The sequence below is a fragment of the Callorhinus ursinus genome, unplaced genomic scaffold (genome assembly GCF_003265705.2).
Source record: "Callorhinus ursinus isolate GAN/ISIS: 27379988/994484 unplaced genomic scaffold, GSC_fseal_2.0 scaffold11, whole genome shotgun sequence".
Lineage (NCBI taxonomy): Eukaryota > Metazoa > Chordata > Mammalia > Carnivora > Otariidae > Callorhinus > Callorhinus ursinus.
The window spans coordinates 45,638,358-45,665,421 of NW_027397073.1; the positions used below are offsets into that span (position 1 = coordinate 45,638,358).

Here is a 27,064-nt window from a genome sequence, read left to right on the forward strand (position 1 = left end):
CCTCCTCCTCCTCCTCCTCCTCCTCCTCCTCCTCCTCCTCCTCCTCCTCCTCCTCCTCGGCCCCCACCTCTTTCTCCACCTTCCGAGCCTCCCCCTCGGGGAAACCCGGGTCTGGAGGCCGCGGGGAGCCGGGAGGTCCGGCGCTCCGAGGCCGACAGCGGGGAGGGCGAGCGGCGGAGCGCGAGGACCGGAGGAGGTGCGGGCAGGCCCGGCAAGGAATCGGGACGAGGGCGTGGGGGGCGACAGCTGGAGGCGGCGGAGGCCCTTGCGTCCCCGGAGGCGGAGGACAAAGGGCGGCTTGTGCGCCCGCCCGGGCCCGAAGGGTCCCGCCGAGGTCCGCGCGGCCCGGCCCCGCCCTCTGGTCCCCGGCGGCGCAGCATCCTCTTCCTCCTCGGCGGCCCGGGCCCCGGCGCCCAGTTGCCCCTGGTACTGCCACTTGGTCTCCCGAGGCGGCCGCCGGCCTGGGGGAGGGGGAGGGAGAGCCGGGCGCCCCACGCCTTCCCGGTCCCTGGCCGATGTGTATTTATGAACTCGATTAACGGAGCCCTCACCGCACACACAAAGCCCTTTCTTCTCCTGGGAAGAGACGGGGTGGGGGAGGGAGGGCCTCGCAGATTGGAACGCTCTCTTTTTTTTTCCCCCCGAAGCACAGAAGTTTTAGTTTGAAAGCGAGCTGAATCTCTGACATGTGTCTTGACACAGTTTTTGTGGTGATTTACATTCACGTGGGCCACACATTTTCTGGGAAAACCTAGACCAACGGCCTGAAAGATTCCAGCAGCCGATAGTGAAAAAATAAACGCCACGGGCGTGCGCGGGTGTCAGGGTAACCGTGGACCGCGCTCGCGTCCGGGGAACTTGCCGTGAGACTACTTCCTTAAAAGTCACGCTGAGCGAAGTACCAGGACAAACCTCTTCCTAGTCACTTGGCAAGAAGAACTTTCCGAGTTTGATAGGACAGCGCTCCGTGTCAGTCCGGTTTAAAGGGTTGCAGAAAGGCTCCTGAACCCTCAGTAATTTGTGAGGCTTTTTATTTTTAAAAAGTTTATTGAAGTTTGCACAATGGGTGGTTTTGCTTCTCCGCAGCCTCTGGGCATTCAGTTCACCTGCCTTTGGAATTAATTCATAGATGAAGTTCTGATGATCGTGGGTGCATGCGTTCCCCGTGTTTCCTAAAGAGGATTCATTCTCATGCACGTAGGATTTTCTGGGCAGTAAGTGAAGCCTTCAGTTGATGGTATTCGCAGGGCAATCTTGGATAAGTGGATTTGCAAAATACCTGAGACCAAGACCTGTGTAGTTCGTAAGTTAATAAGCACAAAAGAAAAAGAAGAGGCAATTGGAAATGAATAAAGAGGGAATTTTATTCTTTTGTTATATTGTCATATTGCAAAAATACTCAAATATCTTCTCCACGAAGACACAGCATCTGTTTCTACTGCCAAGCTCTAAATAAAATATTTACATTAAAAACAAAGATTTAGCTTCCATTTTCTGTGTGGGCACGGCACACAGTGGTGTTCTCCTCTATCAGCTGCTTGGATGACTCCCAGCACAGCGAATGGCCTCAGGTGGGCTGGCTGAGCTTTGGGGGTGAGAAGCTGAAGACAGGAATAAAAATAGTACAGTCCTTACCAAAGAGCTGGTTTGTTTTTCTTCAGGGTATGCATTTACCTGGAAAAATACATATTTAGATGAGCCATGTCAGATGAGTAACTATGATATTAGTAGCGGTTTTGGAGAAGTAGAGTGGCATTCTAGGTGGCTCTTGTTAAATATCTTGCCTTTTTTTCACTGTTTTCATTTCCCCGTGTCTTCCTGGAAGGGTCTCCTTTTTTTCTTTTTTTTTTTTTTTAAATGGGTTTTAGGAGTCTTCTGAGTGTGTGGATTCTGTACATTATATTGTTTGGAAGGTCACACTCGGATCATAGAGAAACCAGGGAGGTGTTATTATGACAGACATTCTGGCATCCCCATAATAATAAGCAAGAAGCAACGCTTTGCTACCAGCAGGCATAGAAAGGCAGACTTGATTTGAGTTTCTTCTATGAAGAACTGATTAGTAGTGTGCTCACTAAAATAAAAATTCTCATCCTATTAGATGAGTGACAGTGTTTCAGAATCTCACAGATTACTTTATACCAACTTGGGGAGGCATTGGAAACCATGAAAATGCAATGTGCCCTTCTAAATAAAACATGAAGTTCTGCCTTCAATTTCCAACTTGTCTCCTACATCCATACTATTTCTTTAACAAACAAGATTTAAAAGATATTTCTGATATGGCTGTCACTTTTGATACCATAATTTGCAACTTATATCTCAGGGGGATAGTTTACATAAGGCAGGTAAAAACATTAAAAAACAATATGACAATTAAGTTTGGAGTTTTTGTTTTCAATCCAATGCTTAAAAATAAGGTCTACCGGGAAATTCTACTAATAGTTGAATTTATTTTGTGTATTCTCATAAATTTAGTATTTTGAATCAGGAATTAGATTTACTTAAAAATTAGGCAAGGTTTTCTGTTTGTAGCAAACTTTAATGTAATCGTCCTAATAATCCACCTCCCTGAGAGTAGGTGCCAGATTTTTGGATGCAGTGGGGCATGCCCTGCTTGGTCTCCTTACCTCCTCTAAAGTGCATTGAAACTGCTAAACACCAAAAAGATTCATTTCTCCATTTTTGAAAACTGTGAACTATATTTTGAAACATGAAACTCTTTTACCCCTCTACCTCTCCAAGCTCTAGCATCAAAAGTCCGTCAGCCCACTGAGTCGTGAAACTTACTCCTCCGTCCTTACGCTACGAAATCTTCAGAATAACCCTTTCTGCTTAATGAAAGAGAGTTACAGCCAGTCTTCAGAGGCAGGGATGGTCAGACAATTGAACGAGTCACCCATTCTATCCCATTTGTGTTATTTGGAAATTTACCTCCATTCGTGAGAGTAGACCTGGTATTTGAGTAGATCACCTGACTGAACAGAGATCTGCTGGCAGCATGTTTTTCGAGGCAGCAAATCAGTTGCATCAAATTGGTCAGTTGTGACCTATTTCTGTTTTTCTTGCTGGCTCTTTAGTCTATTTCTTGTGGTGCTTCTCTGATGGAAGTTTTTTGGCCATTTTACCTGATAAAAACAGGGTCTTTCTTTCTTTCCTTTTTTTGAAATTTACTCTAAAAAGCACTATAAGAAGGAAAAAGTGGTCCACTACGTGAAGGTGTGATATATTCAGCAAGAGCCAAGTTATAAAGCTGGAAGGAGAGAGGCGAGCACTTAGACATTTAAATGGCCAAGTTAAACACAAGATACAATTAGGATATCTGGACCCTCAGGTGTTCATAAACCTGTACCAGGGGCCTCGAGAGAGAAATGGTGGGAACCAGGGAGAAAGAGAGCCCCCAAATTACCTTGTTTAACTTGGCTGTCACAGTAGCTAACCCTTTGTAACTTGGCACATTTTGAAGTTATCACACTTAATGATTGACCTTTTTCCTTTTTCCCATTTACCTTCTTTTGTACTTATAATGCTTTTTTTTAAAAGAAGTAATTTATTAGAAATATAATGAAGTGGCAAAAATGTAGCCCTCAATTTAAAGAAGAAATGTAAACTATAGAGTTTGAATGAAAAGGCAGTGGATTTTAAGTCCATAACCTTTTGAAAGTCAGAAAACCTATCTATTAGGCTGTATTTTCTACTGGAAAGCCTCTCAAAATTGTAGGTGTTAAAAAAACCATCTCAGGGAGCTTGTACTAGCCCCTAAACTGAATAGAAATGTTAAACTCTCTCATCCTTACTTAAACACATTTCCCCCTGTTCTTCAAAGACAAAATATATTTTCTTATAGGTAGACAGGTGAAATATGTATATTAAAAAAAGTGTGGTTCTCTTATACTCCATGTGTTGTAGTTCTTAAAACAAAACAAAACAAAACAAAACAAACCTTACCATTAGAGATTCAGTTTGGGTTTTGGAAGTGATGCCATAGAAAGAAAAAAAAAGCCCTGAATTTTATGTGAAAAGACAGTTGCATTAAGACAGTATCATAGTTTGCTTTTAATTAAAACTTACTATGTGGCTTTTCCCTCAAAATTCTTTTTAGATAAGCTAAACATGACTACCTTTTTAAATAACGAAGGTGAGTTTTAAAAAATTAAGAAGATATCTATATTATCTTTATCTATATGTTCTTTTTCATGATCGTGAGGGCAGAACGCTCTATTAATGGTGCAACACACAGCAATGTATGCTTTTACTTTTGAATTTGGATGCTAGAAAAGCCTGATTAGTGGAAACACCGCAGAAGCTCAGTGTTTGATATCCATACCCCCTTCAGACAGTTGTACTTGTTCTTCTGTTCATCTATCAAGCGGTGACTGTTTCTTCCCTCTACCACTTCTAAATTATACTGACTAGATGTTGAAGTCATTAAATTGATTACAGTCCAATCAGTAGACAATCCGACATAAACAAAAACAGCAATTACAGTTGGCAAGAATCCCACGAGTGCTAGTCAAAGTTCCAGAACTGATGGTCCAGTGAGTCTTTTCCAAAACGCTGGATTTCACGATTTTAGCAGCTCTGGCAGCATCTTCTTAAAGGGAGGGCACAAAAATTCATAAGATTCCACTTGGCCTTAAAAACAAAAACATCTGTTTGATGCATGAGTGGATTGTTGGCTTTTATTTACCCAGCCAAAAAAGGGCAAAAAATAGGATGTTGAACATAAAAGCATACATGTAAAAATGAAATTACAAAGGGATTTGAGATTAGCAGCTTTGTATAAAGCAAGCTGTTAATAATGTTTTCTTTTTTGTTTTGCCAGGGTATTCCTATATCCCTTAAAATCCATTGTCGTTATTGACAACAGTGACATCTAATAGTGATGGCAGAATGTTTCGGCTTTTTGCTCCCAGTAATTGTACTCCTTTTTACTTGCTTTTTTGGGTCATTGCGAGTCTTCTAGCATATTTGTAGGAGATTTGTTTTCATCATATAGGAACATTTTTGCTCCCCTCCTTTTATTTTTAAAGAAATTCTGTGAGAATTGACTAGTCTGGTGAATTCTCATGAAATACTTGTTGACATAAGTTGAAATGTAATATTAAGTATACTTGCTTGAGTTTTCATTTTGATGTAAAACCATGCAATGAGGAGAAAGAGGTTTTGATAGTAGAAAAGAGCAATTCTACCAAGATCAATTAAGAATTTTATGAAAGTTCTGTTTTTCCTATTACTGCTTTATTAATTCATCTGACAGAATTCACATTGCTGGTTTTATTGTCATTAATTTGGTTGCCATAGAATACATTCTTTATGGCTAGGTTTAATAGATACCATGTTGAGTTTTTAGTTATTTTTAAAGGAGAAAGTAGTTTTAAGACTTGGAACACTTGCATCATATTTTAGTAGCCTTATGGATTGTTAAAAATGTAAATGTTGTCATTAGGTAATATGTTAAAGAGTGCTTTTGAATTGAATGAAATTTTGATATGAAGGCTGATATTCCAAATCAAATCTCTGGCTAAGTATTTTCCCAGATGTATTTAATTTTTTTTCTCCATTGACTCCTGTTGTGCTGTCAAAGGTTAAAGTTAGTTCTGTGGAGGGGATGTGTGCAACTTTCTAATCCCATTTCAATTAAATATGAAATATGTTCCTGTTTTTTGTTTGGGGATTATGAGGTACCCTAGCTGGGACTGCATACCTTTTTTTTTTGTTGTAGTGAAAGTGTACTTGTCTGATTTAAAACACGTTCTGCAACAATGTTATTATAATGCAATTAAAACTTAAACATTAAAGTTAACATTAGTAAATTTAAATAGCTCTGTTATAGTATTAATCAGATAGTGTAAGGAAAGCTTTTAAATGGTTTAAATAATTATGCAACTCTTGGCATAAAAGCCTGACACAAGATAAATCTTTGAAAACTAAGTAGAATTGTGGCTTTTTTTTCTTAAACTTTAATTTTAGGCAGCTTGGGCTTTTAGCATGCATCACATTCCACCTCTAGTATAAGTAATTATGCCAGTTTAGTAATTATTAGAGATGAAAGAAATTCAGTAAGATACGAATTCTTTAAAAACTTCAGTAGCTTCAGTTTTAGCAGGGATAATGATCAAGCAGCAGTTATCCAGCTGCCTGGGGACCCTGCCACAGCTACAAGCACTGGGCTGATCTTGGGGGTATCATTATTATGGCAGCACACACTACAGTTGGCATTTCTACTCTAGATGTCTGATTGTAGAGGTTTATAATTCGGTCATAAAAAAAAAATCTGGATTCAAATATGACTGTCTAGAAACTCCCACTTCTTAGGAGATTGACAAAAAAAGATAAATGCATATGCACCTAAAATTATTATTGTTGGACATCATATATTTTCATTTCATAGCATAGCAAATGATTTTTAAAATCCTGAAAGGAAAACTCTGTATGTAAATCTGTCATTTGCATGTATGTATGTTTGAGAATGTATTGAGCATTTTAAGTCTTGTTTTCAAATGCAGATGATTTGTTTTGGAAAGCATATACTATTCATTTGTGAGCATAGCTCTCAAGCTGAATATGGTCAAGTGACTGACATTCAGAATATTTATTTTCATAATAGTGCAGTTCGTCAGAATCTCATTTTGGTATTTTGGTTACAAAAAATATTTTGTTATATATTTTAAAACAGAAGATTTCAGTGCCTCAGTTATCACAAGTCAGTAGGAGATAGACACGGAAGTGGTATGCACACACACAAATATACTCTAATGTTCTATTTGACATAACATTTTGCTCGGCAAATCCATATGAGTTAATCAGTGTTTAAGGAAAAAATTGGATTGAATTGGATTTTGCCTAATAGACATTGGTATCATTGTAAGGAATATAATTTCCTTTTAGAAATTAAAATCACTTTACCATTGAGTGTCATTACTTCACTATTTTTATTACCATCTTCTCCTTTCTGTCTCACAATTGGCCTTTTTCCAAAGTTTCCTATCCAATCAGTGTACTGTGAGAGGTATCTCAAGATGGAAACTCATTTACCTGATGGGAACGAAGGAGATCCATGGCTCTCATTCTTGAGTACATATAGTCCCATGTATTCCTACAGACTATGTTTGTGAAGACTGGGCAAGTGAGGAGTCGGTAAGGTGAATGATAAATCACTGTACTACAGGGGGCGCTGTGACCAGGAATCTAATATACGTTTGTGGTGTTTTTAAACTCAATTATATTGACTTCTAGAAACAACTTCTAGCATTTCATACGTATCCTTTAATATTATAATATTATTATTTTTCTTCACAGTAAAACCAGATTAGGTCTTGTAAGTGCATGAATAAGACTAAATAGTAATTACTTTTAGCATTCCTAATGATTTAGCTTGTCTCAGTTGTTTTGAGTTTATTAGACATGTTTCCCCGCACTAGTATCACACTTTGGTCTTTTCTTATTTTTATACATTTAAAAAAAGGCAATTAAGTATTCACAAAGAACACTCCACTAAGTGGCAATGAAGCCAACGCAGAGCTATTGGCTGGGAGGTTGGGCTATCATGAGTTCATTGGAATGTTTTGTTCATTGGCTAATGTATGGAGTCTGAAGTTGCTCTGCGTATTATGTAGGGTGGTTGGGGCTGTCAGTGTGCAGTATGAAAAGTTAGATGGACTGTTTGCAGAGGCAAGGGTTAAAAAAACAAACAAATTGTGGGCTCAAGAGAGTGCATATTAATTCCTGGAAAGAGTAGAGAATAAAAACAGAAACAATTAGTTATGGTCATAAGTATCATGACTTGGATATTAGTACTAGTAGGGAGATGGTTGCAGAGTAGAAAGGGCAAGGGGGTGAGTCCTGATGTGCTGGCTGCACTTTTTTGGCAAGCCACTTAACCTCTGTTCTCTAGGATTTGGATTTCCTCTCTGTAAAATGAGGGGGCTCATTTCATCACTTAACAAGCGTCCTCCCCTCCCCCACCCCACCCCAGTGCTTATTTTGTTCCTGGCCTTGTGCTAAGTTCTGAGAATTAGGTTGTGAACCAAGCAGACATAAGCCTTGCTCTTAGGAAGCTTATGGTCTAGAAAACTGGATGAATTTTAAATATCTTCCATTACTTTTTAATTTTAATTTAGGAAGGAAGCAAAGCAAGTGAGGAGAAAGAGATTCATATATATGATACACTCCCTTTCTCAACAAGTTAAGTCAGTTAAAAAAGTTAGATAAAATGGGTTTCAAAACATTTTTGGCACGAAAAGTTGGTGAGCTATAATTTTTAAGAATAGTGAGCAATGTTTCCTTTTATAATTAAAATGTAAATATGCTCACTTGAACTGAAACCACTTAACACAATATATAGAATATTCCCATCTCTTTTGGATTTAGGTCATTGACTTAGAAATATCTTTTACTCCTCCTAAAAGATCTGGATAACATTTTTGAAAGTTAACTGTATGATATTAAAGTTCATCTTTAAAAAAAAATCAAAGATATATGTCATCTTTTAAGATAATTGAAGACTCTTAGAGAGTATGTATGATGCTGATATTAAAAAAGCCAGCAACACCAAACTTCAGTTAGGAATCCCTGCCATATAAAATTGAGGTGAAACAAGTCACGAGGAACTCATTCCATTAAATATTCAGGAATAGAACACTAAGGAATGAAACAAGTTGGTATTGAAAAGTCCATAGCACAGGTTTGACTATTTCTCCCCTGGGAGACGGGTGAATGCTTTGAAATAAACTTTTACAGAATCATAGATCTTAAGCATAAGACAATTTAGAGATAATGATATTGGGTGTCTTGATGGTCTTCATGTTCAAAGATGTGAGTGCTGAATGAATGGTGATGGTGGAGTGTAACTGACCGAAGAAAAAGATGATCAACATGAAATCCCTTTTGCCTCCTCCAAAATCATATAGGTCATTTACATAAGTATTGCATCATTATACCAAATTTTTAATCTTCAAAATAAAACCGTTACAAGATAATAACACCATTTTATAGCTCCTGTTAAATGTAACTGTTTTTTATCCTTGCTGATTTGCATATTTAAAACCCAGTCTGAGTGTGATGGGCTGGCGGGCCCCTGGGATGGCTCCCTAGCTCTGTCTTTGCCTCTGTGTCCCTCAGCCAGGAGAGTGCTCAGCCAGGTGCCTGACTTATACTTGGTGCTCGGTAACTTCCAAGGAACCAAAATCACTTTGTTTCTTGCCAAAGGAGTGTGTTGATGACTTCTGATTCCCTTCTATCTCTAACATTGTAGATTCTCATTGTAATTGTAATTGTAATTCTTGCAAGTTGATCAATAATTCATATTAATGGGGCAGGCATGCTTTTTAAGTTGTGAACTTGATTGAGTTGCAGGTGATGGAACAAAACCAAACGAGAGGTTAGGTGGTCTTACTTTCCACTACAATTTCTTGTCCAGACTCCCTGTTTAGGGAGCTAATATAGAAGAACACATGTATCACACACAGAAACATCCTTGGGGCTTTTATAAGGAATCTGACTCCATCCAAGTTTTGGAATTTTCATACAGCAATTGGTAGTTGCTAGATGAGAGCCTAGGGCCAGTGACCAATTCAGCTCAGTAGGGGATTGTCATGACTCACTGGGAGCAACTCTAACAGACGCAGCCACTTTGGACTAGAAATCATGCGTATGTATGCATGGGTGTGTGACCAACTCTGTTTGCCTGGTTGTTTGCAGTGGGATGGGTATGAACCTTTAGCAGTACAGATGTTTGAGCCAAGGTCAAAGTGTGTTGCTTGAAGGACAGCATTTTAATTTAGTTTGACTTATGTTGGCTAGTCATCTTCAATTCATGTTCATCCATTTGCCCAGATGCTGGTGCCATTTTCATATAGCAGCATGGCCCAAACCTTTAATGATTTTCACGGCTTCATGTTGAATCTCCTGTAGGATTACTGTGAATTCACAAGTCAGTTTTATACAATTATAAAGACTTGAATATTATTTTCATTTCTTAAGACTCATCCCTCATCTTCCTGACCCACCCAAGTTAAAATGACTCTTCTCTTTATTATTCCCTCTCTATGTCACATACCATAGAAATCATAGCACTAAGTTGGTTTTCTGGTTTGTTGAGAAGCCCTCTGAGAGCAAGGCTCTGTGTTTCTTTTTTTAAGATTTTATTTATTTGAGAGACAGACAGAAAGTAAGAGAGAGAGCACGAGGTGGGGCCACGGAGAGGGAGAAGCAGGCTCCCCACTGAGCAGGGAGCCCAATGTGGGACTCGATCCCAGGATCCAGACTTGATCCCAGGACACTGGGATCATGACCTGAGCCTAAGGCAGATGCTTAACCTACTGAGCCACCCAGGCGCCCCAAGGCTCTGTGTTTCTTTTCTTGAATCCCCATAACCTAAAGCTAGATGGTAAACAAACAAATGTACAAGTACACAAACAAATGTAGTAATTTAGTCATTTGTTTTATCAACAGATATTTACTGCACATTCAACTTTTACCAGTCTAGGAGTGCTCAGAGTTGGGGATGAAGGAATTACAACCAAGCAGTGGAAGCACATTAGATGGACAATTGAATAGATACTAATAACTTACCGTCATGTGAAAGGAAAGTACTGGGTGTTATGAGCACATTTCACAGATATTAGTGAGGTCAGGGCAGCATCATAGAGGAAGCACTTTCCAACCAAATCTGAAGTTTAATATGTTTTTTTTTTAAAGATTTTATTTATTTATTTGAGAGAGAGAGAGAGGGCACATGAGCAGGAGGTGGGGCAGAGGGAGAAGGAGAGGGACAAGTAGATTCTCTGCTGAGCATGGATCAGGAGGCTGGATCCCAGGACCCTGAGATCATGACCTGAGCCAAAGTCAGACACCTAACCAACTGAGCCACCCAGGTGCCCCAAGTTTAATATGTTTTTGAATGAAAACTATTGAACATGGTCATGCATTCTATAGGAATTTCTAGTTGAGCATCAATTATATGTCAGGTGCTAAGGATACGGTAAGGAACAAGTCAGACCCAGTTGCTTGTGGGTTTCATGAAGCTCACAGTCTATGAAGACTTACTGAGATGATTATTTGTTTTCCTCGTGATGTTGTTTAACTCCAATCTGTACTTAGTTTTGCAGCAATAGTATGCTTTCAATTCATACAAGTGGCATCTCTTTTATATTATTTGCACTTGGCTAACTTGTGTGTAAGTTCAGGCCATCCTTTGTACATTGGCCTGGTTTTTCCACTCTTAAGTAAACTACCCTAATTACATCCATTGAGTTTTTCATCATTAGATCTACTTATTCTTGCAAACATCTGGATTTCTTTTCATTTTTATAATGTAGTCTAAATACTGGATAAAAGCACTCATTTTGGTATCATAAGACAATTTAACAACTCTCCTCCATTTTGCCTCGTAGATACTTAGGAAAATGTATTCAAACTGTGTACTCTGTTTCTGCTTATGATCTTTGCAAATTCTTAGCGCAATTTCCACATCAAGGAGCTCAGTAAACACTAGAATATGACAATACATCAACAACCTGATTCTGTGTTTGTATATTCTCCATAGTACATTATGTAATTGAAAACTTCCACAGAGAAAATGAAATTTCATAAAAAAGTAATCTACCTACCCAAACTTTTCAACTCACATATTTTAGACATTTTCTGTTGTTTCAGTTCATAATATTATTCACAAAGTCCCCCCAAAACAGTCTGTGAGCAGATGTTTGAAGCCCGAGCCACCATCCACATAATTCTCCAAGCCAAGTCTGAGTGAGATGCATTGACACCCTGGACAGGCTGATAATAATGGGTTGCCTCTTCCAACTGTTCTTTTAAATATGCTCCACAGTTGTTTCGAGAGATTGAGGATTCTAGTGGTAATGTACTCAGACAGTAAACTGGACCATGGTTAGATGGCAATATATTTATGTGGGTATCTTGGATATCTTTCTTTCCCCAACAAAAGTGAGAGCTCTCTATGCTTGCCTCCCTAAATATACTTCCTAGAAGCCCCTCCATACCAACCATGAGGACTTTTCTTTTATTCTAACAACTCTGTACTATCCATGGCATGGTGTTCCATCATTCCACCCTTCCCCTACTGATGGCCATCAGCTTGTTTCTATTTATTTACTTATTTGTTTGCTTGATTTACTATTTACAGATGTTGCTTCTATAAGCATCTACACATACTTGCTGACATGTATGATTATATACATGGGATAAATTCCCCAAAATGGGATTGCGGGGTATAGGGAACGTGCATGTCACATCTTGATAGATCTTGCCAGTGTGCCCTCCACAGAGGTATTTCCAGTGCACACTGTTGTTAGCAGCAGGGTTGGAGAGGATCTGTGTTTAAATACTTTATCTTTACTAATGTGACTTGTGAAACAAGCAAACTGGTATTTCATTGACATTTTAATTAGCATTTCTATAATCATGATCATCCTTTCCTATGTTTATACATCATTTGTATTTATTTTTCTGTGAATTGTCTTTGTATTTCCTTGGCTCTTTTATCATTTGGTTTGAAAGCAGCCCATATTAATAAGAAAATTAGTCCTTTGTCTGACTTACGTGTTGCAGATATTTCCCCACTTTGACTTTGTGGGTGGTAATTTTTTTTCTTTTGTCATACAGAAGTTTAAAATTGTTTATTTTCAGTTTTGTCAGTACGTTCCCTTGTAAGTAACAGATTTTGTGTCTGACATAGAAAGTTTTTTTTTTCTTTCTGATCATTCTTTTTAGTTTTTAGTTTTGTCTTTCCCATGAAACTGGCTGCAGGGTCTTGTCTAGTCCCCTCCCAGCCCTGTGTCCCCAGTACGTAACCACATTTCTAGAAATATAGTAGGTGCTCAGCAAACATTTAGTTAGTGGGTCAGTATATATGGTGATTAAGAGCATGGCTGTTAAGCCAGACACCCTGGGTTGAAATTCTAATCTGGTTGACCTTGGGCAAGTGATTATGTCACTTTGGACTACAGTTTCTCTATCTGTAAGTGAGGGTAATAATAGTACCTAATTTATAGAGTTTTTATGAGAATTAAGAGTTAATTCATGTAAGCTCTTAGAATAGTATCTGGCAAATAAGAAGTACCTAGTCAATGGTTTTTACTTTTACTCTTGAAGGTTTTCTATCTTGTGAGGAAGCTCTTCCTCCCACGGTATACAACCCTTTTCTATTCTAGAAAATTCTTTTTTGGTGTGGTTCAGGAGTAGGGATTTCCAGCTATCTGTGTACACACAGCCTTTTCAGAGGCCTGTCTTGGGTGGGTTCCTTGCAGACATCTTTGCTAGGTTCAGTGTGTCATGGCTAGCCCCTACACACTGGTCAAATTAGTGCCTGGTTCCAAGCTTCATTTTGCTTTGCCAATGTAGACAGTGTTCTGAAAGAAAAATTCCTGTAGAAATTCCAATTAAAAGATAATGGAAACATAAAGTGGAGCTAATTAATTTTAGAGCCTCTGCCATCTTTTTGGTAAGTCAGGTCTGTGTCTTTGAGGTTCTTTGCAAGAGGGCCAATGCTAATTTGCAAAGGTAGGCTAATTGTTCTTGGGAGAGGAGCTAGAGACAAATAATTCACATATCATTATGAAGGTTTAATCATAGTAGATTTATTAATAATCCTTAAATTAAAAAGGTAAATCTGGGCTTGGGTTTACAAAGGAATTAGCTGAACAAGGGGATAATTTTCTACATCACCATACTCATCAGTACATTTATCTAGAAGTGTTTTCTTCGAGGCTTCTGAGTGGAATTCAGTGTTGTCTAGAAGCACTTGCAAGTACAGAGTGTGAAGATGGAAGGAGAGCACAGGAATGCATCTGCTGTTAACTACGAGTCCGCGTCTGGCTATGGCTAACCACTGCTTTAATTTTATGTGAAATTAAATATGCCCCTTATTTTGGGGCAGATTGAAATTTCTTTCCTCTTAACTTCTTCTCCTTTCTCTTCTGCAGTAAATCCTAACAGTTCAATTTGCTTTATTTTTATTTCCGTGACCTCCCCTTGCTCATTTGGTCACCGGTTCTATTTTGTTTAGTTCATGAAATCCTCCAGTCCCCACTGAAAGATTGCTGGGCTCCGGGAGTCCCTTCGGGCTTGAGAAACCCAGCCATCAGCCGCTGGTTGACCTGCACACTCATCTGTCTGCTGATGCTCTGTGTGGGCACTACCATCTCTTTTTATTGTCATGAAATTATAACTGTCATAAAGTTGTCTTTCTATTCAGACCAAACCTAAAACCTTAATATATCCAATCAGATGACTTTCAAACAGCCATTTACACTTTTTCCCTTCAACCTTAATGCTAAATGAAGTGAAAGAAACAGTAATGAAAATCAGAGTGGAGACAGTCAAGAGGATTGTATGAGGCTGCTTTTAATAAGTGGAATATCCTTAAATGGATAGTGGATGACAAAAGAAATTTGACTTCGAGATCATTTAAAATAGATATTCTAGGGGTGGGGGGATGGGTTAGCCTGGTGATGGGTATTGAGGAGGGCACGTTCTGCATGGAGCACTGGGTGTTATGAACAAACAATGAATCATGGAACACTGCATCAAAAACTAATGATGTAATATATGGTGATTAACATAACAATAAAAAAATTAAAAAAAAAAAGAACTCCACATTGGTCATGAAGCCTAGCTGAAATTAAGAAAATAATAATAATAAATAAAAAATACACAGGTGAAAAAAAAATAGATATTCTAGAAGACATGTCAGGAAGGGTGTTTTGGGCTAGGGTGGTAGTTTGGGCTGAGAGTCTCAGGGAAGAGCTAGGTGTAGAATGTTCTGAGGGGTCAAGACATAGAGCACCCATTTCTCCCTTTGCCTCCGAGACCCAGACCCGAGAACTTTAGTGTCCCATTCCAAGTCACAGTAGGACATTGTGACACAAAGGGAGGAGAATCACAGTCTCTTGATTTCTAGTTTTAGGAATTGCCTTTCCCAGGTATACACATTCCAGACGGTGGAAGGAAAAGTGACTTTCCCTGCCTCTCTCAGATTCTTTACAGAAGCCCAAATCTGGGGCTCACTGCTCTGGGAGATCACCTTCATTGCTCTAGTTTTAGCTGTTAAGGTCTCAGGCTTTTGGTCCTGGGGGTACAAACAACATGTCCCAGTGAGTTGACCTGAGGGACCCAGTGTCCGACGGGCCTGCTTTTGGATCCTGCATGTTGTCGAACCTTTGTAAACCTCACTTTTCTTACTAATAAAATGGTGAGAATCTACTTCACAGGATTGTTGTATCAGGTAACAAATGTAAAATACCTAACATGTGTCTGGCTCTTAGCAAGTTACTAACTAGTTGCAGCCTTTTATTATGGATGAAATTCACGGGGCCGCTGAGGATGCATGCACATTTTATTCTCTCTTTCTGTTTCCCTCTTCTGCAAAGTGCTGAGGGGTGACATAGTTCTGTGGCTGGCTGGACTCTTTGTGTCCTGCGAAAATATTTCCCCTTCTGGAGACAGCCTGAGAGAAATTGTGCGAATTTTTATATTAAACTTTTAGGAAACATTCTCTGCAATAGAAGGCCGGTAATGGATGTGAGTTCACTATTTATCGCCATAAATACTCTGCATTTGGGAACTTTAATGTTTCAAAAAATGCTGTGTATCTATTTCATTTTATCTGAAATACATCTTATGTCAGTTATTATTATTGTCTCCAAAATGTTTCCAAAAATGCTGTGTATCTATTTCATTTTATCTGAAGTGCATCTTATGTCAGGTATTATTATTATTCACATTTTATAGCTGAGAAAAGCGAGGCTCATCCAATCAGCATGGCTGAAGTAGAAAAAAAATGTAGACTTCTGGACTTGAAAATGGGCAGTCTTTAATCTCATAATTTTCAAATAGGAAAAGCCAGAACCAATCTTAAACCAAATCAAGAGGTAGAAATAATTAATCCTCTGGCCCCCACATTTCTCCTGTGCTGTTCCCTTTTCCTTTAAGCATTGAGATCTCAGTTCCCTCCCCTATTACACCTCCCCAGAGGAAGTTACTTCTACAAGAAGAAAAAAATGTATTAGTCATTTATACCTGAAAGAGAATTAAAAGCAGTGGAAACCTGACAAATCCCTAATTGTGTGATTAAAGGCTTTGGCTTCTGATAAAAGCATTGCATGCCTCAGAAAACTGATCTGGGAGGTATTGTAGAGGAGGTGGTGCTGGGGTGCTGGTGTGAGAGATCCAGGTGCTGGTAAAATCTCAGCAGAAAGACCTCCTCACAGAAGCTGAGTAGACTTTCAAAGGTCGTCCTCTGGATACTTTCGCTCAAAGGTCAGGAGATTTGCTAGGGTGGAACCCACCAGTCTGAGTTATAGGGAAAAATGAGTGATGGTTGTGCCTGCAAAATTATAGCAATGGGTCTTACTTTGGGTTGACTAGCCTCCTGATAATGTCACATTAGCTGTTTTGAATACACTGTGTGGCGAAGCAAATTCCTATTTCCAACTGGCATGCTACCATCCTGAAGCAATGTCTGTTTTCTTTGAAATATGCTACTTTTTTCATACAAATTTTCTTTGTGCTATGAAGAAATGGACACAGCTGTTGGGGATGGGTTACCCCAAGGACTGGCGGGACATTGGTGTCATCTGTGGAAGGACTTGGGCATGACACATCACCATTCCCAAAAAAATGACTTCAATTCAGATTTCTTATATATGGCATTTCAGAGATGGCACTTACTTTTTTCTTTCTTTCCTTCTTTCTTTCTTTTTCTTTCTTTCTTTCTTTCTTTCTTTCTTTCTTTCTTTCTTTCTTTTTTTTTTTTTTTTTGGTAGTGTTGGCTGAAAAGGAAGTTTTATTTTTATTTATTTTTTATTTTATTTTTTTTTAAAGATTTTATTTATTTGACAGAGAGACACAGCGAGAGCAGGAACACAAGCAGGGGGAGTGGGAGAGGGAGAAGCAGGCTTCCCGCTGAGCAGGGAGCCCGATGTGGGACTCGATCCCACGATCCTGGGATCATGACCTGAACCGAAGGCAGACGCTTAATGACTGAGCCACCCAGGCGCCCTGAAAAGGAAGTTTTAAAAGGATTGGAAAGCAACAGTAGTAGGATTGATTACATTGGATCCCTTGTTATTCTTTTCAGAAAATAGGATGAGATCTGGCCCTTCTAGCTCACCATCTGAGAACATGCATGCTCCTTCCCCACGTGTATTTACTGAAAATTATGTTTGTGACATATATACACATATATATGCACACACACATATATGTATATCTCCTTATTAAATCACATGGTGAAAAAGCAAAATGATTAAATATGGGTGCCTATTTATCAGCCATTCTCCCTGATGTGTGATTGATTTAGTTGATTGTGCTTTATGCATATTTGGAGATTATCTGATATCATCATTTAATATATTTTTATATATAACATAAATACTATAAAAATATTTAACATATGCTCACATTATCTTGACAGGTCAGGATTGAAACAATATAAGTGGGAACATATTTCCACAAATGACTATTAATTTATAGTTACTAAGATAATGGCATACACGTTCACTTTCAGTTCTATCTGGGTAGCTCTGTAAATTGTGTATTGATTATGCTAATGGCATTGGTGTCTTTATTACTTGTCTGCAGATACATGCAGATTGAATGCACATTTGGCAGGGTTGTCATTCTGTAGGAAAAAAGTGCATTTTTAAAATCTGGTTTTTGGAGAGATTGAGTTAAAACTAAAGAAAAACATTAATTAAACACATATAGAAACTTAAGGAATTGTGTTCTAGGAAATGAAAAGTGCAGTTAAAAAGTTAAAAATGATGCTGTTATATTTCCTTTGTTTCATATTCATTAAGGGAAGTGTTGCAGAAATGGTACTAAATCACTAATGATCTATTTTTATAGTTTATTTTTGGTTGTGTGGCTTTTCTTCCTTTGTTTATCAGGCTGAAGGAAACTTAGACATTTAGGGTTGCATGTATTTTGAAATTTATTAGCCCAACTAGAGGAGAACAGAGTGAATTTCTTTTTTTCCAATTATACATAAATTTTCTTGTATTTTGTAATAGCTCATAAGTCATAAGTCATAGCCCCACTTTTTGCTCTGATCTTTCATTATACAAACATGTACCTATTTGGTAGGATTTTTCTCTCTCCTTTTTCCTCTTTTGCTGAGCCATCATGGTACCAAAGCAGTGGTTTAGAAACCACCTTCTTATCTTCCTGAATGGGATCACTTCTTAGAAAGGGGGCCTTCCACTGTGTGCCAACTAAGAAAGAAAATTTAAAAAAAAATCTTAAAGAAATTTGTTTCCAAGCATTTTCTACTTTATTATAATTAAAATTGGATGCCCAATTTGTTTGAGAACCAATAGATGCTGCTAAAGGGAAAAAAGAAAAACAAGCCAAAAGTTTTCATAGTCCTGGGTGATATGAGTACATTTAACAGGATATTAAAGGTCCCAAATTTTGTGTTTAATTCACAACCTTGAGACAAATTCAGTTGTCCTGGTCTTTCAAATACAGCATTTAAAATTTAGAAGAGGAACTTCCCAAATTAAAAAAAAAAGAAAAGAAAGCTAATTAAAAGAATTGAATGATAATATTGGATTGATTTTTGTGAATGAGAGTGGAGTTTTTCTTCTCAAAATGTAAAGATGAGCACTGCTACATTGTAGCAAGTGAGAGTTTCTTGTTCAAAACAAAACACTTTCTCCCTAAACTAGTGTTTCAGTAAATTGTTGAGACAGTTAACTTTAAGTGTGGAATTCAGACATACTGTTAAATTGGATTGGTGTTATCTAACAAAGCTGACGTAATAAGAACAGTTGGTAGAAGTATCAGAAAGTATTATGTCCGGAATATGAAAGCTTTTTGCCCCAGATTTTCTTTGGCTGGGGTGGAGTGAATGCTTCTTGGCTGGGCTTCCCTAGCTGTAGCTTATTTGTTACATTTAAAGAGGAAATAACTAGACCCTTTCCCAAACATCCAGATGTCTAACTCCTAGGTTCAAGTATGTTTCAATTGTGATTGTAGTTGTCTGAAGAAACGTTTTGCAGTATTTCTGAAGAAAGAGATGTTAGAATCAATAGCCGTTTTTATTTTTAGTCAGATTTTGGATTTGTTTTCCCTTGGCTTTGTGTATGTTCTAAATAAGGCTAAAGTAGAAGGAATCTCACCAAAGGTCTAAGTCCCCAGAGGTGTCATGGGGGCCCTTGCAAATCTCTTGCACTGGATTAAAAAGTTAGCTGGTATGATTGTGGTATTTCTGGCCGGTCCCTCTCCAGTTTCGGCTTTGGTGGGATTATGGATAAAAGGCAAACTCTGGGTGTAAACACAGTGAGAAAAAGTAAGCCATTAACCTTGATTAATACACCTGTTTTAGAACCAAGACAGCAAGCACATCTCTAGGAATGGCTGTACCGCAGCCTGTACCCGGCAGTCATCAGCCAGCTCCCCACCTTCTCATGCCTAAACACAGGGCAAAGTAGTGGTTCCTGTGCCTTATTTTCTGCCACTGACTGTTTGCACTTTATTCCCTCCTTTCCTGCCTCGTGTCATAGCCTCCAGACTGGTTTCCCTGCTTCCAGGTCTGGTACCCTAACAACCTACCCTCTCCATTTCCAATGGGGCATCTTTCTAAAACGGAAACGGAGATCAGTCCCTCTCCTTCAATCCTTGGGTGACTTCCCCTGGTGCTGAGGTTAGCATGTGAACATTTAGGTCACAGTAGCTCCTTCGTAGTCTAGCTGCTTTCCCAGCCTCCTCTCCACCAGGGCTCCCCTTTTCCCCCACTCTATGCAGCACCCCTCATTTGAATAGCACAGAAAAACCTGCACTTCCTGGAAGGCATCATGTGGTTTTATGCCTCTGTGTGCCTTTACATATGTTTCCTCTGTTTGGAGAGTCATTTTCTACTTGTCCTCAGGGCTACCCATGCTTTAAAACGTAGCCCAAGCTGCTCTTCTTTAGGTAAAAATTCCCTGCTCTGCCCTATGTGATTTAAATGCCCCTGGTCTGTGGGCTTCTCTGTCTGAGTACTGACCCTGCCTTCTGCACTCATTGATTTACTCACTGCCCGCCCCTCCGCACTTGTGCTTGCCAGCCCTCTCACATCATGACAGATGCCGAAAAATGCTAAGTTCGAATGACGCACTTGGGTAAATGGGAAGGCAGTAGGATCACAGTTTCCCATTATCCCAAGCTGTACATGGCTGCTTCCAGGGCTGAATGAAAGTATCCTCCAACACCTGACTGGACCCACTTTTGACCTGCCAGTTGGGAAGCTCTTCCACAGCTTGCAGGCTCCTTGGGACAAGGTCCTAGGCTTTACATCTCCAGGGCCTTAGCCAAATGCCCTAACTGAGCATGGGTGCTTAGTAAACATTTGTTTGCTGCAAGTGTGACAAGGCAGCTATTGTAATTCAATTTGAAAATTAAATGACTTCAAGGCAGAAGTGCATTGATAAATACTCTATGAAAGTTGGAGTGCTCAAATTGCTCTCTTCTAAATTTTATGTTAAGGATAAAGGGGGACTAAGTGGAAGAAAGAAATTGGGATATGATTCTGATCGGAAGAGGAGAAACTTTTTATTTGGTTCCAAAGAGTGTGTGTGTGGTTCTCTGTGTGTTGTTGTTGTTGTTGTTGTTGTTGTTGTTGTTGTTTTTGACCTCTCCCAAGGTGAATTTCCCCCCACTTAGCATCTTCCTGCAAGGAATTCCATTGTAGATAGAAGAGTGGTAATAAATTCATGTTTGGCATGTTCCCCTTGATTATAGTACATCTGTGATATTTCTCTTTGGTCTTCAAGGACCGCGATAGACCTGTAGAACAACTAAGCAACACCGCGGAAATTCTAAATTCAACAGCGTGATTTTGTTTAACAGAGAGATCATTCTGTCTGGGAAGATTTTATAGACAAAGGAAAAAACAAGCACTTGAAAAGGGTTTTTTTTTTCTTTTTATGTAAAACAATTTAATAACTTTCAGAGAATACAGTCATTGCAAATAAACATGGCAGAAAAAGTAAAAAGCACATTTTTATCCTTGACCGCCCGAGCCCTCCAGACCTGTTGGTGACTGCCAGGTGAAGGCGATGGCCCGTGCTGTCCTTCCAAGCTGAGGACTGGGTTTTGGATGTGCATCCTTGGCCACCACACTGGTTGCTTTTGTTTTTGTTTTGTTTTGTTTGTTTACCTTTTCTTGACAGTAGAAAAAAATGAGGCAGCAGACCAGCAGGCGGGTGTGGGCCAGACGGCTGCACAGTCTGGTAATGCTGCATTCCTTCATTAGAGCTTGCTTTCCATTTTATAACAGTGTGCGATTTATTTTCCCTAAATCTGTTTTCATCTTATGGGATTTCAAGTTAGAATGCATAGCTAGAGCCCAGAAAGCACAAAATAATGATCCCGCCCTTTGGTTTTTGAAAAATAGGAAGGCTTTCTGCTCCCTGTTTAACTCTTTATAGCCTGAAGGTAACTTTTCCTCTGTTCTTAAAAAGTATCAAGATACATCAGTGAATGCAGTTTGAACCCCCTTGTATGAGAGGAATGATTTTGGACATGATTTGCCTTAAACAGATAACATTTGATTTTTCTTTTTAGGCAGGGACTTCCAACCATGCCAGTAAACCCTAGAGCCAACTGTACATACAGATGTGAACTTTAGAAACATTAGACAATTAATGATTATTTGACACAAGACGGCTGTCAACCTGGGGTTCATCATTTGTAGTGATTTGGGGGATTTGAGTGTGAGTTGCATTTGTATAAAGTATTTATTTACTTATTCATCATAGAATTTCTGAGAAGAAGACACTGAGTTATAATGTTCTTTTTAGTTTTAGACAAAATCCTTGGAAGAAAACTGAGGCAGCTTTCTCAAGTAACAAAAACATCGTATTTTTACTAGTCCACTAGTAGCATAGTGTTGGGCCCACTTTTTTCTCGAACATTTACTTTTTTATAGTCTTAGGTAATTAAGATCCCGGAGGTCACGGTCATCACAATGAAGTCAAGAAGTGTCTGTTTTTGTCTTTTGGTTCTTTTAAGACAGTATGCACTTTTTAGTTGGCGATTTCTTGAATTTACTGGCACTGTATGGGTTGATTTAAGATTGAGTAATTGATGCCATGGTTGTTTAATTTGGTGAAAAGCTGGCTATGACCTGAAAACAGACTGTTAGGAAATGGTCATGTTTTAAGTTTGCATGTGTGTGTAAGTGGAGTATTTTGGGTTCATTCATCTCTTGCCAATCTTAGTTGTTAAGTAATCTTCTTACATTCATATTTACATCATCTTCAGAATCTTGTGTTTCTGCCACTCTCATAAAACTGACTCGGGTTTGTAAGGTAGAGCTTCGTGCTTGGAATTAACCAGGAAAACCTCATTTATATCTCCTGCAAGAAGGACAGAGGGCCTGCACTGTGTACTGGCTGCCAGAAGTTTTTATAGTAATACTTTGTATCTAGGCTCTGGCTCTTACCATTAAATGTGCTTTTTATAGAGTACCAAGTTATAAATGTAGTGCAGCTACGGCATATTAATCTTACTGCAGAGATTTAATGAGGCAGTTGTTTTGCGATGGACACTAGTGGGAGCAGGGAGCGACAGAGTTTTACTTTACCACTGAGCTGCAGAAATATTCCTTGCCTGGTAATAATTATAACCACATGATCTCTTAGTTTTTCTTTTTTTTGCCAGTGCTTTTCCATGCAAAAGTGGCTTGGAAGGAGGTCCATTTCTAGGCAGTGAAATGGGTTGGAAATTGGGCTGTTTTCTCAGTGGTTTGACATTTTAGCTTTGATCAGGCATGGGATCCTTGTTGCACAGAGAGAAATATGTAAGATGAGTTTCAAGAATACAGATAGTCTTTGCCAGTCCACTGAGATAGCTTTTAGATATTCATTACTTTGACTTGACTTTTATATAGGTTATAAAAAGTAAATGTGGTGAAACCTCATTTTTACATGGACAGAATAGAATTTCTGCTGGTTGGCCTTAAACTGATCCCACACTTGAAATTAATTGAAGTCCATGGGTTTATTGCCTCCAACACTTTTAAGCCAGTGCAATTTTTCATTTTCCCCGAAGTTGAAATTTTATTAAACCAAGTTATAGCAATAACAACCCTATGAAGGGGAGGATGAGAAGGAAAGCACCACCTGCCAGAGAACATAATAAGGGGAAAAACATACTTCTTTTAAATTTCCATTTATAAGTAAAGTTAACAAAATTGGAAACAGAGCTGCCATTTATTTTTTGTAATAATAATTGTGTCTTTGTTCCAAAATTAAGTCTTTTATCCAAGTTAGAACGCTATAAATGCAGGGCTTCATAGCAACCTTTTGAAGGGATGAGCTGGAAAGTAGGTGGTGCAGGTGAGCTCAGTAGTGATGGACGTCACATGTCTGAGTGGCGTCCTTTAGGTCAAAGGACAGAGAGTGGTGTCTGCAGCTGGGATGAGGTTTGCGGTTCTAGTGCAGGGGAGCTGTGGATATTTAAAAATACTGCCCTCCGGGGGAGTTTGGAGCACAATTGAGTTGAAGGAACAGTTGTCCTTCTTGAAGTGGTGTTGGGAGCAGGGCTGTCCTTGCAGGCGTGGACCTTGTATTTATAACCCCTTAGGTTGAAGTTAGAGATTTGAATGGCTCACGGAGTAATACAATTATTTTTTATGATTGGATCTCAAAGGACTTTATAAAAACTACATAACTGAGGCCATGTGCAATTACTGAAGTGTAGCCACCTGTGGGAAAGAAATGGTCGACAATGTGAGCTTTCCAGAGTCTTCCTTACATCAACTGACTTTAGGAGCCGAGCCCCCTAACACAAATAAACATATTTTGAATGGGCGAGAAATAATTCTTCATGAAAGTGGAGGTTGGGAAAAAAATCTACTCACAGAGAGAGAGACTGAGATTCTAGCACTCATTACGCCAAGGCATCATAGACTATAATGGCACCCACCCCCCCAGAGGGTCCCTCTTAAGTGGTGACCTAAAAACAAATTCGCCAGTTGGCTGGAGCATGCATCCTAAAGTTGCAGCAGAAGTGAATAAGCTTGACTGACTTCAGTCCCTAAAGGGTTCTATCTGTAAATGCAGAAGTGGAAGCAAAAACATTTTTTATTAGTCTTAAACTGACCCTTATTTTAATAACTAGCCGCAGTGTCAGAAACAGGGACCGGAGTCATTCTTTAGCTTTTAAGAGCTCAAGCATCATGAATGCATTCCTATTTGTTTGATATTTTTGATACTGGATTCACGTAAAGTGTCCATATTCTTGAATAATACAGAAGGCGAGTTTTTATCATTTTTTTCTGCGTACTACTTAAAGTATTCAGAGTGTCTTCTTATTTAAAAACAAACAGGCCTGCAAACTTGATGCATAGCATTTAAATAATCGTATTAAAATTCAGACCTAGCACCCACATTTCCCTGAGTGCTATCAGTTTTATGAGAAACTGGAATCTCATGCTAAACAACAGAGAATATTCAGTGTGTGTGTACTGCCTTCCAACAAGTACTTAGTGGTGTGAGGGCCAGTTTGCCATAATTGGAACAGTTATTTATTTTCCAGACTTTCTCTCTAATTTGGCAGTATTTTACCACTTAGTTTTAGTTAGTTGGAGATCTTTGAACCACCACCTGTTTGTTGTGGTATGTGAAATATCTGAAACCAGCAAAGTCAAATGTGATGGATCATCGCGTCAATTTTGGGAAATGTAGGCATGTAGGTACTTTTTAATTTGGTGGTACCTGATCTGTTCCTCTTTATAGAAAAAATACCAGTTAAAGGACTTTTTATGCACATTTTTTCTACCCCCTCCTCTCCCTTTTTATCATCACTAAATAATATTTACTAAGCACTCACCTGGACACAGTGCTGTGCTGGGCAAAGTACAAGACACACAAAAAAGATCCTGTGATTACTCCCCCAGGAATGAGCAGTCAAAACCCCAGTCTATTGAAATGGGCGCTGTGTAGTGCATTGGGATAATAATTTTCCAGATGGCAAATCAACCCAAATTACCAATTCACTTAAACACTGTATTCTTTAAAAACAAACAAACAAACAAACAAAATACTTGGTCTTTGAGATGAGAACTCTGCTTTGTTCATGAGCCCAAGAGATTATTATATATGTTGAAATGTAAGTTGATTTTGGCACACGTGAATCATCTGAAGGGTGGTAACAGAGTTAAGTTTATTGCAGATGCGAAGGAAGAAAGGCTTTAGAACAACTGCCAGCAAAAAAGGGACCATAGTGACTTGTAAGAAGGAGGGTTTGTAGAAGCGTGTTACACGCCGGGCAGCAGAGAGCATTTCCAGACAGGATGGTGGTGTGGTGGCACTTACAGATTTTTCTACGAAATCTGGGCTAATTTTGGTTCTGTGAATTCCTGATTTTAACATTTCAAATTTTTATCTTCCCATATTAAAAAAAATTGACTACAGATAATGCATTACATATTTCTTAGGTATCTTGATACAACTCTTTTATAACCATTTTATTGACTATATTTTGAGACATAATTTATTTCTGACTTTGGAGGACATTTTGCCATTAGAAATTAATGTCCCATAAATTATGTCACAGATTATATTACCCAATTTCCCCTAAAGAGGCATATTCTCTCTTTCTCTTCCTTCCCCACTTTTGCTTTCCTGTAAAGAGGAGGGATGGCACCAGGATGTTTGGGGGCACTTCTCTAAAATGAGTCAAAAGACCGCACATAGAATCAAAAAGTATCTAAAGTATGTATAGAGCTCTAAGTAAAAATGTTATGTGTGTTTTACTCTCTCATTCCCCCTTGCTATTTATGTATCATTCTTAGGGGTAGAATAGAACTATTTTTAGTTTTCCCGCCACCTTAGCTTTTTGACATTGGTAATGCCAATTTAAGTCGTTGACTTGATTATAATTTATAATTGCTCTTTGTATATATTGCTTTTTTTGATGATTACTTGTTTGAAAACAAGAGACGTGCCAATATATTTACACTTGAATCCGTGTTTGTAAGAATGTTTTGCTGCGTGGTAGAGCTTATTTGGCTATCGCTGTCTAACAAATAATGGGGTAACTGTGTGTTTTGACCAGTTTGTAAGTAAAGGTCAATTTCGTGCCTATGGTAATTAGCTTAGCTTATTGTAGACTTTTGGCTAATTCGGGTAATTTCCTGTGAAACAGTATATTTAGCAGAAAGGGAATTCATTCTTATGCACAGTGGTTTTTTTTCCTTTACATCGGAGACTTCAATTTTAAAAGTGATTTCTCTACGTTTTAAGCAAAACCCCCTAAAAGGCTATGAAAAATGTCAAAGTTCACCTTAAGGGTGGACAGATGAATTATTTGAAGGAAGCGATAAGAAAAAAGGCCTACGTGTTGGCGGAAAGGAAAAGCGTCAGCCATCCTGAAGTGACACATCTTGGGCAAGACTCGCTTTTGGTTCCTCTGGAATAGAATCTGCCACGGAGCCTTCCTTCGGCTGCTTCGAGGAAAATGGTGCTTCTGTTTTTGGTAGCAAGAAGACTAAACGTTACTTGAAGAGAACCTGTCTTTAAACCCCACACTTACAGTCTTGATTTTCTTTCAGACCCCAGCTGTAAACTTGAAGACAAGACTGAAGATGGAGAGGCACTAGGCTGTAAGAAAAGACCGGAGGAGGGAGAGGAGCTGGAAGACGAGGCCGTGCACAGCTGTGACAGCTGCCTCCAGGTGTTCGAGTCACTGAGCGACATCACCGAACACAAGATTAGTCAATGTCAGTTGACAGGTAAACAATACTTACCACGTCTTGTCTTGGCGTACTGTTCTCTTTCTCATTTTTTCATTTCATACTGTTTTTTTTTTTTTTTTCTCTTGCTTCCCAATTGTTTTACTCCCGCACTTGAACACATAGGTGAGTCTAGAAGTGCTTTCGGAAGGATTCTAAGATGACCGTTGGTGGCAAACTCAGCATCACGGTCCTTAGATTATGAACTGTACCTAGATTTTAATAGCTAGTGGGTCTTTCTTTCTTTCTCTCTCTCTCTTTCTCTTTTTCTTTCTTTCTTTCTTTCTTTCTTTCTTTCTTTCTTTCTTTCTTTCTTTCTTT

General features: G+C 38.9%; 1 protein-coding gene across 4 annotated transcripts in view; it reads left to right on the plus strand.

Annotated features, from left to right (window-relative positions):
• Positions 1–27,064, plus strand: part of ZNF521 (zinc finger protein 521) — a 272,409-nt gene that overhangs the window by 2,182 nt on the left and 243,163 nt on the right. For 3 of the 4 annotated variants that reach the window (XM_025886837.2, XM_073898389.1, XM_073898390.1), the window contains exon 3: positions 26,564–26,743. In XM_025886837.2, coding sequence (XP_025742622.1) covers positions 26,564–26,743 — 180 coding nt within the window. Of the gene's footprint in view, positions 1–26,411; positions 26,473–26,563; positions 26,744–27,064 lie in introns of those variants that run through there. The other variant, XM_073898391.1, reaches the window with a different exon arrangement.